The sequence below is a fragment of the Pinus tabuliformis genome, chromosome 2_1 (assembly GCF_031772625.1).
Source record: "Pinus tabuliformis cultivar Carrire ecotype Pingquan chromosome 2_1, CPIR1, whole genome shotgun sequence".
Taxonomy (NCBI): domain Eukaryota; kingdom Viridiplantae; phylum Streptophyta; class Pinopsida; order Pinales; family Pinaceae; genus Pinus; species Pinus tabuliformis.
In genome coordinates this window covers 387029578-387045590 of record NC_142299.1, presented here as the reverse complement: position 1 = coordinate 387045590, position 16013 = coordinate 387029578, and the positions used below count along the sequence as shown (strand labels likewise).

General features: G+C 34.9%; 1 protein-coding gene across 1 annotated transcript; it reads right to left on the bottom strand.

The window, feature by feature from the left end:
- Nucleotides 1-2855: 2855 nt before the first annotated feature.
- Nucleotides 2856-4520, bottom strand: LOC149200474 (ER-bound oxygenase mpaB-like). The gene is made up of 2 exons (XM_089399579.1): nucleotides 3822-4520; nucleotides 2856-3739 (listed from the first exon to the last, which is right to left on the bottom strand). Exons 1-2 carry the CDS (start codon nucleotides 4256-4258, stop codon nucleotides 3139-3141), a joined length of 1038 nt encoding a protein of 345 aa, XP_089255705.1. The 5' UTR covers nucleotides 4259-4520; the 3' UTR covers nucleotides 2856-3138.
- Nucleotides 4521-16013: the final 11493 nt, after the last annotated feature.

Below are 16013 nucleotides of genomic sequence, written 5' to 3'. Positions count from 1 at the left end.
TATTATGAGGATTGAAAATTTCTAAAGCCCGCAACATACAAAAATTGGTAGTGATGCAGGACTTATTGATAATCCTTAGGCATTTGATTAAAGGATCCATCTCACTAGATGTTAAGTTTGCATCGGTTCTAAGTAGGATCAAGAATATTACCAACTCATCTGATAATATAAGTTACTTTCATGTTTTAAGAAAGAACAATTCGAAAGTGGATATACCAGAGTCCCAAGTCACAAGAACGAAACTTGAGACATTAATCATTGACATGATGCCACCATAGAAGATATCCCTAAATCAATTAAGATGATAGTTGGCATCATTGAACAAACCTATCTATATGGTAGTGGTTTAAAGTGAGAGAGAGGGGATGATAAGAGCCTCCATTGTCACTCACTTGTTTTCCTCCTCTAAGCAAGACTCCAAAATATTAGAAATATATGATGGAATAATGCGAGATATTTTTGGCTAGAATTTCATGCTCGAATGGAATCCCTCTCAATATTTCTTTGCTTCTCTAGCTTCTTAGTCTCAAGTATTGAATTCTCCATAGTTTAGGATCTTCGTTGGTTTCTATTTCCTTTGGATAAATCCTCTAGCTTTCTATTTCTTGGCTTCCCTAGAATCCTAGGAGTGGTTCTTTTTTTTTCCCTCCCATTCCCTATGAATTCTCTATTCTAGTCTTTAGTTACTCGTGTGCAATACTCTTTAACAACAGGCTTGAATTTGATTTCTTAGTGCTATGGTGTTTTCTTATGTGAATTGGGTTAGAGGAGGGCCCACTCCTATTCAAGGAATTTACTCACTAGAAAATTTTGTCTTATTATCCCTTTTGTTTAAATTATGGATCATATAGAATTAATGGAAATCTAAAGAAACTTTAAGAGGCATGGCATGATAAATATTTCAAGGATTTGCAAGGGAATTTTGAAGCTTGTGGAGTAACTTCAACATGAAGAAATGATCATGAGTATCTTATTAACTCAAACAAAAGGAATTTTGACAATGGAGATTGTATTGTTTTCTCCTAAGACGATTGTAGCTCGTTAGGGTTGAAAATTGATACGGTTAAAATTTTAGCTCATAGGTTAATGTTAAAAATCTCAATTTAAAATTTCCTCTTAAGACGATTGTAGCTTGCTATGGTTCTAAAAATTTAGCTCATAAGTTAAGATTAAAAATCTCAATTGAAAAAAGTGTTTCATTGTTACTACACATGTGAATAAAATTAAAAATAAACATATTTATGTGAGCATAAAAAAATGTTGTAGATATATGTAGTTATATATATTATTATAATTTTAGTAAAATTAAAATTAAAATAATTTGTTTACTAAAATTATAATAATTTTGTATATGAGGATGTAAAATTTATATAAATATAAAAAATATTATTAAGAATTAGTATCGATTCATCTTATCTTTAAATCTACGAACTTTTCTTCAAGTTTTTCTTTCAAAAAGAGGTTTACATCTTGAGAGCCATGCTTGCTAGATGTAAGATGAAAAAAATTAATTTGGCTAACACCCTAGCTTTGGACAGGCTTTTAGGCATTCATTAGGCAAAAGATCTAAGAGTAGAAGTAATGTTAATTTAGGATTTTTTTGCCTTAGAAGGTCATCCTTGGTTTATATGAGGGAATTGTACTGTGATTGTACATTATTGTGTTTGAGAAAAATAGAAAAGACTGTGTGAAAATGAAGAGGAAATTACAACATATTTGTTGTAGGTTGTATCTTTTCATTTTGCTCGATAATATAGAAAGAAGGATTCACTGTTTCTTAGTGGACATAACCCAATTGTGTACATAACCCAATTGGGTGAACCACGTATATATGTGTCTCTCTTGTTTTATGATTTTGTATGTCTGTGTTTCCATAATATTTTATGTGTTCCATTGCTTTGTTATTTACTTTTTAACAAAATATTAATCCTTGATTTGTGAATACTACTATGAATATTCTAGTATATTCCATAAAGACTAAATCTTTACCATCCACCTAATAATTAATAATAATCTTAATATTTGATTTGTGAATACTGATATGAATATTCTAGTATATTCCATAGAGACTAACTAATAATTAGTTAGATACTTAACTTTCAATTCTTAAAGGCCTATTCTAAAATAGACATGTCTATTGGCATAATTAGGTGGATGGTAGAGATTTAACCTCTAGAAAATATTTTAAAATATTCATAGTAGTTTTCATAAAGCAAACATTGAGTTTTATCTCAAAAGTGGTTATATCCTTTCCCTCTTTTTAATTAAATTTATTAATTAAAAAATGCCACATGCACAGATGTCTTATTAATATGAGTTCAGATTTTTGCTATATGACATGTTATATTAGTAAGTCATGGTATTGATCCATAACATTGTAAGAAAGTTTTTACAAGTTAAAAATCTCAATTATAATTATTTAATCAAAATAACAAAAAACAAATTCCATAGAAAAAATTAACCAACCAATGCATATTAATCAAGTAATTCAGATATTGATGATATTCACAATCTGCTATTCATCAATAAAGTAACATGAAACATCAAATAACAAATTACATCAGGGTAATTTAATAACAAATCAAATAACATTGAAATAACTAATCAAATAACATATCCATGAATAGAGTAACATAAATCATCAAATAACAAAGGACATCATAATAATTTAATAAATGAAAAATAACAATAAATAATAATTACATAACCAATGCATAGAACCATGTGGACGATTCCTATTTTCAACCCCATCGAAAAGTTATTGCGCCCTGACATGCGCTTTCAATACCCAGATATAACATTCGCGCGGTAATGACTAGAGAAAAACAAAAAAAAACGACGTGTTATATAATGCAATAACTTTTCTATGGGGTTGGAAATAAGAATCGCCAAACCACATAGTTCGGCTATTCTTTGCATTCACAATCTGCTCTCGAGATCGATATAGATCCAGATGTCGAATCAGATATGTTACATGACCCGAATTCCTAAAACGAGTCCTTAACATTCTACTAGTAAAATTACAAACCATTCATTCCCAGGTCTATTCATTCTGTCACTCTCAAATGTACAGCGTGCATCTTACCTTACAACTGGTCATACAACTTTCGTTTACCTAAAAATTGGATTGACAGTAATTCAGAAAACCACTTTCTTTTCATTTGAGGAGGGCGCGAGGAACGGACACAGTAGATCTCCATCAAAAGCCGCGTTCAGCTGCCGGGGTTTGGCATCGCCCAGGTCGTCTATTCGGTAGCCATTGGGATAAGTCTCTGGTTTATATTCACTGTATCTCAATTTCAGCACCTTCTTCTCATCCCCAGCCTCCAAAGAAATCTTCTCCGCTGACCAACTGAGCGGCCTCGGCGGAAGACACCACCCCACAAAACTGCCCAAGAAGATCTTGAGACCGCCCCGCACAATCCAGACCAACCAGTAGGGCGGGTGCGGGTAATCCATGGCATCTAGAAGCCTCTCCTCAAACAAGCAAAATACGATCCGTCTGGCCGCCGGACGGAGGCAGGCGGGTACATTTGACACCAGCAGATTCAGCGTGGATTCGCCGATTTCCCTGCTGGACTTGGAGTACACCATTTTTTTGGCTTCGTATTGGCGGCTAAAGCGCTCCACTCCCTCCACTGTGTCGGGAATATCTCGGATGCCCATCCGTGTGCCGATGTCGCGCCACACCACAAAGTTCGCCGTCGTCTCTTTTTCCGTCCAATCCCGGTAACCGAACCTGCAAACGGAAAAGCCGAACCGAGCCTTAAATTCTTTGCAAAAGTGATAAAAAATATGGAAAGGTTAACCGGTGAGCATACCTTGAAGCAAATCGTTGGGGCTCCAAGATGAAGGTTGAGAGCGTGTACAGATAGTCGCTGTTGGAAATATTGTAACGGCCGTGAATGAAATTGAGGCGGCGAAGTGCGAGGGATCCCCGGGGGCTGTCCACGTGATTGAGCAGGAATTCCAGTATCAGAATACTGGTGTCGTCGTAGCGCTTCACGACGGTTTCCGGCGAGAACTGCCGAGTTTCGGCGAGCAGCTTCGAGATGGAGGGGATGGCGAAGCTCTTGAAGAGAGCGAATTCCAGTGCCTTCTTGCTGATTACAGGGAACTCCACGAATTGGGCGATCTTGGAGAGAGCCACGGCGTCGCGGACGGGATCCATAGATGAAATTAGACGCAAGCGTCTGTACCGGAGGTACTTGCACACGCCCACCCACAACAACAATATCAAGAAGATGAGGAGCAGCATAGCAGGCAATCGTGGAAGATTCTGCTTCTGAGTATGCAGTGTGATGGAGAACGAATGGTTCCGCCTGCAAATCTTCAGAATGCCGGACGCATGACAGAATCCTACCCAGTCTTTACAAATGTGGATAAGTGCCCTAATACCTATTTATCAAATCCCTGCGTATAATAATGACTATTTATCTCATTTGAAGGCTTTTAATTTTGATACCCATCTTCATCTACCTTTCCCTCTATCAGATCTTTCACGCTGGTCACCTTTCATGGCAAGAGCTAACGGCATACCAGTGGGCATTAAATGCCGGCTATATGCGGCATACCAGTGGGCATTAAATGCCTGGCTGTTTAACACACGCGCGGGGTGATTTTTTATTTATCTATCACCCCGCGTCTGTGTCAAACAGCTATCTATCAGAGACGCATGTAGCTGGGCATTTAATGCCCACTGGTATGTCGTGAGCTTGCCACCTTTGACACATGTAACTGGGCATTTAATGCCCACTGGTATGCCGTTAGCTTGCGACCTTTGACGCATGTAGCTAGGCATTTAATGCCCACTGATATGCCATTAACTTGCCACCTTTCATTACCCTTTTTCTGACCCCATAATCCTTCACCCATCTTCATCTACCTTTCCCTCTATCAGATCTTTCACGCTGGTCACCTTTCATCACCCTTTTTCTGACCACATAATCCTTCAACCATCTTCATCTACCTTTCCCTCTATCAGATCTTTCACGCTGGTCACCTTTCATCAAAATAGTTTTTAATAAAAAATATATTTAATTTAATGAAATAAACTAAATTATCTATTTTTCAAATACTACTAGGATAACAACACCACCTTTATTCAAAAGTAATTTATTTCATTATATATTTTTCAATTATTACTAGGAAACAACACCACCTTTATTCAAAAGTAAATTTGGAGATTTGAATTTAGATTTTCTTAAAACATAATAGGTCATTTTCACAATCACTGCGAGGATAACAATACCACCTTTATTCAAAAGTAATTTATTTCATTATATATTTATCAAGTACCAGTAAGATAACAACACTACCTTTATTCAAATTAAATTTGGGGATTTGAAACTAAATTCTCTTTGAATATAATATTTTACTTTCACAATCATTACCAATTAAATTATTTGATAGCTAAAATAAATTTGATACCAATTAAATTATTTGATAGCTAAAATAAATTTGATATTATTAAGTAAGAAAAGTGAATTATATTATAAAATAATTTAAAATTATTAAATAAAAATAATTTTTAATTTAATATTAAAAAAATTATGTTTATATATAGTTTCTAAAATTTTAATTTAATTATCAACTAATATAAATACCCACTAATTCATAATAAATATCAAAACACTTATTTTTTAATATATTTAATATTAAAAAATTAAAAACCACATAAATTTTAATTAAATTAAGACTTTATTTTAAATTATTATTATTATTATTAATTATAAAAAGAATTAATGACGATGATGATGATAATTAACGCCCACTAAGACCAATGTGGTCTATCGAACCTCAAGAAGAGAGAGTCTAAATGTCATTCTTCAAAATCATGTTTCTGTGATCAAAGAGTAGGGAAAGAAGTGTTCCAAAATCGCTATAGTTGGGTTGGCTTAATAAGTCAGAGAAGATTGGAGGTGTGCCTGATGATAGGGAATTGAGAGCGGATGTGTGCAAGAGTGGAGCAGTCTAAAAGGAAGTGGTTTTCATCTTCCACCTTCCTAGTATCACAAATTTGACAAATTCTATCGTCCCAGGGAGTCTTGAGGGTAGACCACCGCCCGGTCTCACTTCAAAGCTCATGAGAGTTAGTTCTAATCCTAGCGATGTTCATTTTCTTCTTGGTGCTAGTCAACATACAAAGATAATTCTGGTTATCGAGGGTGAGATTGATCACCTCCTTATAGTACCTTAGCTTCCTTTTACCCTCCAGCTCCTTAGCATCCCATATCTTGTCCTTAAAACTGGAGGTAATAATATCTTTGATATTGTCCTTGCTTTCCACAATGATCTCCTCCTTAATCCCCCAAAGGTTGAGCCAAGACTTAGCATCCTGATGTTGCCCGCACTTGAAGCGCAGGTGGGGGTTTTGATTAGAGTTAGAAGCAATTTTTGGGAGCCTCTTGGAATCCATATTGTGAAGCTTCTTCTTGTACATCAGATATCTAAACATAGCTTCACTTTCAATGGGGGACATACCAACTTCGATCAAGAGGATAGGATAGGGAGTATTTCCCTTGATCTTGAGGTTATAGGTTATGAATTTCTTTTGGATCATCTCAATCATTCTCGACGATGCCCTAGATATACTGCACCCCCAAACTTCACATCCGTATAAGATAACAGGGGTGACGAGAGTCTCAAACAGGAACCTTTTTTAATTACAAATGTAAAGATCGACTGACTTACAATTATTTTCAAACTCATAATAAACTTTCCAACCTCCAATAGTTCTTTTCTCGATGCTATAATTCCAGTGGAGATGATGAGGAAAGTCAATACCCAAATATTTATAAGAAGAAACCTGCTCAAGACAATGGTTATTATAGACGAAACTACTATGGGTGATCTTTTTGGATTTAATGATCATGACTTTAGTCTTGTCGGTATTAACTGTCATACCCATCTTGGAGCAGCAGACATGAAGAGTCTTAAGCTACTTGTTTAGGTCATCATGGCTCCTTGCAATAAGAACGATATCATCAGCATAAAGGAGAAAAGTAATGATAATACTAGCAAGCTCGATGCCTTTGCAACCCACAGTTTCGAGACACTCCTCTAGTTTATTGATGTAAATACCAAAAAGGGTAGGGAAAGGGGCAACCTTGCTTAACCCTGATAATACATTTAATGTCTTTAGACCACCCTTCATTGGTCTTAAGCTCGAAAATGACATTCTTGTAGAGGCAGATCACAACAATCTCAGTTCATTAGGAACCATGATCTCTTCAAGCCTCGCCCATAGCTTATCTTGGGGGATAGTGTCGAAAGCTTTTCTAAAGTCCGCAAAATAACAGAAGAGATCGGTTTTACTATTGCGAAATTCCTTCGCGATAATCCTAAGGGTGACATGGTGGTCAATAGTCGAGTGATGTCTCCTAAAACTAGCTTTCCCCTTAGCTCTTTTACCTTGGTTCTCAAGCTAAAGGCTAAGCTTTTTTTCCAAAATGAGCCCGTAAAACTTGGCTAGGATGTGGCTAATCATAATGGTCCTGTAGTTAGAGGGAATGCTTTTGCCCCCATTTTTTTTTTAACATAAACTGTTCAATTTTATTAATAAGAAGAGGTTGGGCATGCTAAACAACCTCGAGTACAGACAAGTGCGAGAATCCAAACACAAAAGAGGCCTCCTATCCTTGCTTTTCTATGGTCCTCTTTTCTTTGGTACTTTGGTACTTTCCTGGGTTAAGTTAAAACCCACATAAACTAAGTTCCACGGGTCAAATTACAAACCCGCATAAATTAAAATGTTTTTGTTTAAAACCTGTCTTATCCCCCATACCCAGCCCCACTACAGGGTTAACCCCCGCCGATCTTGATACACGTCAGCCGTCAGATCTTCTCCTGCCCAGATTCGACGCATATCGCATCCATTGGTTTCCAAACCTTAATTCCTCAGGAGCGTGCGATATGGGCCATTTTGTATTGCCACGTGTCGGCCCCTGAGTAGAATCGCATCCATTTCATAAGAAACTGCCGAGCAGCCAAGAGCGGTGCGAAGAAACCCACTTACCACTCCCATCGAAAAAAATTCCCTTCCTTTTGCAAAGTGCGATGGCCATTAGATCTACTCCGCCCCAGATCCGACGCTTATCGCATCCCTTGCTGACCGAGCTTTAACCGAGACCCATCTCCATATTCGGCCCCACTACAAGGATAAGACCCCGCCATGAAAAGCGTGCGATAACCGTCAAATCTTCCACCGCCCAGATCTGACGCTTATCGCATCGAATTGCTGTCCGACCTTTATTACCTCAAGGGCATGCGAAATGGGTGGTTTTGACCTGCCACACGTCAAGCCGTGAGTTGCATCGTGTCCGATACAAGAAATACTGCCCAACAGCCAAAAGCGGTGCAAAACCACTTACTACTCCCCGCATATTTAACCCCCCATCTTTTCTAGCTCGCGATGACCGTTGGATCTTCCCCGCCCTGTGTCTTCGCCTCTCGTCCATCAAAATTGTATTCTAAATGAAATCAATTATGCGCCCTGTTTTTACTCCTATCACAGCTGGCCCATGCGGAAAGCCGAAAACCTGTCCAGAAGTGAGCCCGCCTTTATTCTACGGGATTTTGTCCTTGAACAACTCTCCTTGCCTATTAATGGATTGAGTGTGCTTCTGTGCATGATATTCCAGCAAAAGAAGTTGATTTTTGGGAGTCCAAATGGGTCCCATACATGCTGCCAAAGCTTTGTAGTATGGATCTGATGATGTTGTTCTTGGAGGGCTGTAAAACCAAGTCTGGCTGAGTAAGATCTAGACTTCCCCCAGCCCTACTTGTCCCTTGAATGCAGATGCACAGGAGCCAGACCAGTGAGTTTATCCAATAATTGATGGAGTTGAGGGAGCATCCAACCAGGGGGCAATGTAGGTCCCAGTTACTCCAGTTCCCTTCTGAATCCCATGGGCAAATGTCAACAAGTTTGTGGATACCTTTTTGGATGAGCTAGTTACGCAAGTCTGCTATATTTGGTGCAAGCTTTAGGGGATGGAGACCCATGATCTTGTCCTCCCACAGTCTGATTCTTTTCCCATTTCCTGGAATTCTATAGAGCTGTTCTTTCAAGAATTTCCATCCTTGGGTGCACAACTTCCACAACGTGGTTCCTTTGTCAGAAACACCTTCATCCATATTCTTTATTGAGAGCCTGTGCAGATATTTTTTAATTAGAACTTGACTTACAGGGTGTTTTTGGTTTGAGAATATTTTCAAAAGGATCTTCCCTCCCATTGCCAGATTGGCCAACACATGATCTCTTACCTAAAGTCCACCTTCAGGTATTGGCCTTTTCACTATGTCCCAGCTTACCATATGGAAATTTTTTTGGTTCCCCTTTCCTCCTTGCCATAGGAAATTTCGAATCAGCTTTGTTAACTGATCGGTGATCACTTTTGCCCCCATTTTTGAAGATAGGCATAATAAGGATTTGCGTCCAAAGCTTAGGGAAGTCATGCTTACATATTTATGTATGTATTTATATATTTAAATTTAACAAAAGAAAAGTAAAAAGAATATTAACTATGAAGATTCACCCATACTTTCTCATATAGATTGTTAATCTATAAATAAGATTTGCTACAATACTATGGACCAACCGTGTGGCTTATTAATACCACATACTAAAAAAATCATAACTCATTTTTCATATAATACTTCTTCATATGAGAATATTTTTAAATAATCATTTTAAATAAAAAGATAGAAATGTCATAACTACTGTTGAGATAAATCCCAACCTATGAAGTGTGGCTGCTACTAATAATATTCTAAAATATTCCATCGAGGTTAAATCCTTACAATTCACCTAACAATAATTAGGATGGTAGGTGTGTCTATTTTGTAATAGGATTCTAGAATTTTAATTTAATTATCAATAATTATTAGGTAGATGATAGAGATTTAACCTCCATAGAATATTCTAGAATATTCATAATAGTAGACAAATCGATGATTGAGATTTCCCTTCAAAATAGTTACATCCTTTTTACCCTTTTAATTAAATTGATTAATTAAAAAAAATATCATATGAACGAGTGTGATATAAAGTGAGTTATGGTCTTTTGGGCATGTGATATTGACATGCCATAATATTGGCCAATAGTATTGTAACAAAGCCTAATTATAAATTAAGAATCTCTATGTTAAAGTTGGGACAAATCTCCATGATTAAGAATGGTATTCCATGTTTTTAAATGTATATATGTTTAACTTATATTTTGATTTTTTTTAATAATTTGCAACAATGATAATAATTTAAAATAAAATTCTAAATTAGTTAGTTTTTATGATTTTTTAAAGTGAGATATATCATAAAGTAAGTATTTTCATGCTTATGATGGATAGATACCTATCAATATTTAAGGATAATTTAATTTATATGGCTTCTCAAGTTGATAATTAAACTAGCATAGATCCATCTTAACTTTGGATCTACCAAGAGAAAAGAGGGATCAAATCTATTAAACCTCTTTTTGGGTGTAAAACATGAGGAGTGGTTTGCACATAAAAGATTTCATCCGGTTTGCACATTAGAGATTTCATCCCTCTCCACTCTTTTTAAGTGCAAGACTCGTGGAAAGGTTTGCACATGAGTAGATTTCATTCCTCTCCACTCTTAATAGATCTAGAATTAACATGGATCTATGTTAGTTTTGAACAACACATTATTAACACTTTTTAACCATAAGAAGTTTTTAACTTTTTATTTTTATTTTTGCATAATATTTAGAATTAATTTTGTTATTAACATTAAAATAAATAAAATTTGGTATTAATATTAAAATGTCACACACACACACACATATAAAATGGTACATGTAAATTCCATATTAGATATGGAGGAAATTATAAATCACTATCACACCTTGAATTAGAAAAAAGTTATTATTGGACTATGAGTTCTTTATATATATTTATAACTTATATTAAACTTTTTTCTGTTATTAATATTTTTAAATATTACATATGAACTTTATATTAAGAATGGAATACATTATACATCTCTCTCACAATGGAAGGTGAAAATATAAGAATTTTTTTTAATTTAGTTTAATTTAATTTTCTCTTGAGATTAAATTATGTTATTTATAACTAAATGTTGCATACAAAGTTGCTCCACAACCCACTATGAAAGAAATGTTTAAAAATAATAAGATAATACTTACATTAACAAATTAAAAAATACTCATAGAAAATCAATGTCAACCATAAATAAAATACATTAATTTACACCTTAATTTTACATCTAATTTTATATAGAGTTAAAATAATTGAAAGTTAAAAAAAAAAAAATAAAAAAAAAAAAAAAAAAAAAATCAAAACAAAACAAAACAAAACAAAACAAAAACAAAACAAAAAAACAAAAACAAAAACAAAAACAAAAATTTTTAGTATGAGGGAGATATGTAATTTCCTTACTTAATATGGAGTTGACAAATAGCATATAAAAATAATATTATTGATAGTACATGATGTGTAATTCATTTTATGTTATGTTGTCATGTAACATTTCGAACAAAAATATGGTAGTAGCAAAAATAAAATTAACTATCATTTATAATTAACATAATTTTATATCAACTTTATATTGAGAAAAATAATTTAATTTTTATTATAAAAATTCTTATATTTTCACTTTCTTTGTGAGAGATTTGTAATTTATTCCATTCTTAATATGGAATCCTTATATAATATTTAAAAAACGTTAGTAACAAAAAAACTTAAAAAGGGTTATAAATCAAATATTTCAATAGGCATGTTGACTTTATTATCATGGAGAGAGAGTGTGTTCTTATTCCAGTAATAATTTCTTTCTAATTCAAAGCACGAGAGAGAGGGAGAGAAAGAGGATTTAAAAAATATTAATAACAAAAAAAATTCTATATGTTATATAAAACAAGTGCAAATCATATAATTAAAACATTTTATTAGTGTGTTGTTCAAAACAACATAGATCCATGTTCACTCGAGATCTACTAAGATTTTAGAGGAATCAAATCTCTTGAGGTGCAAATGTTTCTTAAGTTTGGGAAGTTAAGATGGATCTATGCTACTTTGAACAACACACTAATAAAATGTTTTAAATGTTAAATGTCAACTGAACATAGAATTAATTACACATTATATTGTATCAATAATATTATTTTTACATGTCATTTGTCAACTCCATTTTATATAGTGCACGGATTACATATGAACAATATTGTTTTTTACTTTCAATTACTTTATCTCTCTATATAAAGTGTGGTGTAAAAATAATGTGGAAACTAAAGTATTTTATTTATGGAAAACATTGATTTCTTTTATTATCAATATTTTTTGATGTGTTAATGTAAGTATTATTATTTTTTTTTTAAATGTAGCATTGAAGCCTAATTTCAAGATAGGCATGCTTATCAATAGGTAGATGGTAGGAATTTAATCTCAACCAAATATTGTAATGTTCTTAGTAGTATCCACATATCAAAGGTTGAGATTTATCTCCAAAGTAATTATGTCAGTTTTCCCTTTTCATTAAATTGATAAATTAAAAAAAAGTTATATGAAAAAGAGTTATGGTTTTTTGGGCTTGTAGCTTTAGTAAGACATGATATTGTAATGCATTTAAGAATCTCCATGATAAAGTCGAGATGAATCTCTATGGTTAAGAATATTCCAACATGTTTTTTTTTTAAATGCATATACATTTAACTGATATATTAATACTTATAGTGCATAAGTAGTTTCTGGAGAAAAATGTGCGATAAAGAAGTTGAAACTTTAGATGTTTCGAGTGAACACTTCACCCATCATCATCAACTATATTTTTTATTATTGTACCTAATGGAATGAGACCTTGGACACACTATTGTTGTGCTTTGGACTTGAGCTCGGAGGGTTAGGTAACTTATGTAGGTTCCGTAGGCTATCAAGAGGGATAAGCTATTCCTAGTTAGAAAGGTGGCATATCCAATTGGGTGGTCTCAGAAGGAGCATCATAATTGAGCCATCATAATTAGTTATTTTCTTGTTATTTGTTATTTGTCAACATTATCTGAATTTCTTGTGAATCAAATCATATTCATTTAAAATATATTGTAAATATGTTGTGGTAATGTTAAACATGTTGTGGAATGAATATAAGAGATTAATTATGTGGTTGCGAACAACATTTTTAATTTTTTTATGTTGAGTAGTCTTTTACAAACTTGGGACCCTGAGGAGGGGGCCTCACAACTATGCCAAACCTTCTTATTCTCCTTCGATGAAGGGACATCAAGAAAATAAACATAAACTTGAGAGAATTAAAACTAGATTAGAACATGAACATGTTGCTAAAGAGTTTCTATTAGTAAATATATATGTCTTCCAACAATATCATAATCCATATTATCCAAGGAAATGAAATGGATATTGAAATCAAGAAGCTTATGCATAGTAGTAGGGGATAGAAATACAATTTTTTTCCATAAACCGACAAGAGCTAGACTTTGGAAAAATAACATAAAAAAGATTTCTAATCCAAATGAAGATTCTTTTAACTCTTTGAAAAAACCAAGAAGACAACCTTTGACCATTTCCTTGACCTATATTAAAAAAAGGAAGGATATCCACCCAAAATAACAACAACCTTATTGGATTATTGCCTCCTATTTTTTGTGAGGAAAATAACCTACTTATGTAGAATGTGATTGAAGAAGAAATACATAATGTTATTTGAGATCTTGCCCCAGATGAATCCCTTAGTCTAGACAAATTTACCATCAAATTCTATAGGGAAAGCTAGAACACAATTAAATTTGATTTAATTAGGATGATCCAATGTGTTCAACAATCATTTTTAATAATTTGGGCCACCAATTCCCACTTCCTTTCCCTCATTCCAAAGGAAGATATTACATCATCAATTCATGCTTTAGATCCATCTCTTTATGCAATGCCTTACCAAAATGTTTACAAATATAATTAAGGAGTTTCTCCCCAAAATCATTTTTCAAAACTAAGTGGGGTTTGTGGGACAAAGGAAGATAGTGGAAAATATTATACTAGTTGATTTGATACTGAGATCTAAGACAATAATAAGGTATTACAGACTTATGTGCATGGATTTGTCTATGTCATTTTAAGCAATGGATCTATAAGATTGCAAAATGCACAGACAATGAAGTAGTAAACAAAAAAACATAATAGGCAACATATGACACATGACACAAAAAATTTAATGAGGAGTTCACCCAATACTCCTGGGCTACACCTCCTGGTCCAACCTTTAGTGGTGACCTCTCTATTATGTCTTCAAGCAGAGTTATTTTTACAACAGTGAGTTCACTTTGAGCCTCACGCACAACAGAATACAATAACAAGAGCTTTACTTGAACCTCTCAAGTTTTCTATGAGTACACAGACTCCCCAGTGCTCTCTGTCTCTGTGCTAACTCTGTCTCGGCATTTGCCTGCAATACTGCCTTCGCTGATGCACTCTCTGTCTGTGGCTTTAAAGCCAACACTGCCTATTCATTTCAGGTTCCTGTCTCTCGGTCTTCCCGACCTCTATCTGCTTCAAATCCCTCTTTCAGCATGATGCAATCATTGCTTAACGCATAGAGAGGAGGTGGCCACCCATTCTGAAACGTAAGAGTGTCGCGGGCCTCTACAACTCCTGAAACGATCACACTCTATTTTCACAGTGAAAATGTATTTTCACAGGGAAAGTCCGCCAAAACTCAATGTTTCGGACTTCAAAAGTCCTTAAATCCTCCCTATTCTCCCATCGGGTCTGCCTATTGTCGTTGTCGCAAATCGCAATGGCTCTGTCCCTTTGTATTTCATAAATATTTAAAAGCTGTGAAAATGCATTATAAATGGCTTCCTTCCGGACTTGAAACTATATTGAATAGCCTTAAGGTACCCTTTCGGGTCTAGCGTATCGCATCGGCACTTTCCCCTTCGCTTTTTGTTTAACAAATGAAACTATGAAATACATTAAAAATGATGCTTGGTGGATCTCAAGATCCATGTAATATGGCTTATAATATTCATCGGGTCCGGTCCATCGGATCACATGTATGCATGTACCATAACCCTGCTCCGTTAGGCGGCTCTGATTGCGATATTGCAATCGCTCATCGCAATAACCCTTGGGTCTTGTATGCGCTTCTGCAATCCCCAATAGCGATCCGGCGATGTAATATGGGTCGTCGATCTATGCGCTTGATCGACAGTCAATATTAACCCCGCCAATCACCATCGACATATATATGTGTTAAGCGTCGATATCCCTGTTCGCTGTTGTATCTCCTATGTGGATCTCGCCGATCCCTGCCGAAGGTCGCCGCCAATTGCGATCCACCGCTCAGATCTGGACCGTTGATCGGCCAGATCTGATGGCTACTGTGCATCACTTATTCTGCCTCCGTTACTCTATTTTTTTCACTGATTTCACGAGTTTTTTCCTCCCGATAGTGGTTTGAAAGGCCTCCTTATGCGATTTTTCCTTGGTTTTTGGCATATTTCTTTAAGTTTTGAAGACAGAGAGTGTTTCTTGGATCCATTTGGATCACTAGTTTAGGAAGAAATTCACTTAAGTAGGGATAAAGGAGATAAAGACACGCTTACCAAGATTGATATGTGAAATGATTTCGATAAAGCTCATCATTATTTTCTCCTAGATGTTTCTCATGAGTTTGGGGTTAACCTTGACTTCATTCAATGGGTCTCCTCATTTTTAGTCATCCTTGAATATTTACTCTAGTAAATGGGAATCCCCTGGATTTTCAAGGTAGGGAGGGGGATGAGATAGGGATGTCAATTATGTCCCCTATCATATATTATTATGGTAAAATCATTCAATAAATTATTATAATTTGAATGGATCAGTGCTCAACTCCTAGACATACAAATTGTGAGAGGCATGAAAATAATCTACCTTTCTTAGTTTGTGTATGACATGTTGCTTCTAGGCGGAGCTTTGGCCATTATTTCCAAAAGTTTCAAGAATGTTATATATTTTTTTATTCAAGCATGTGGATG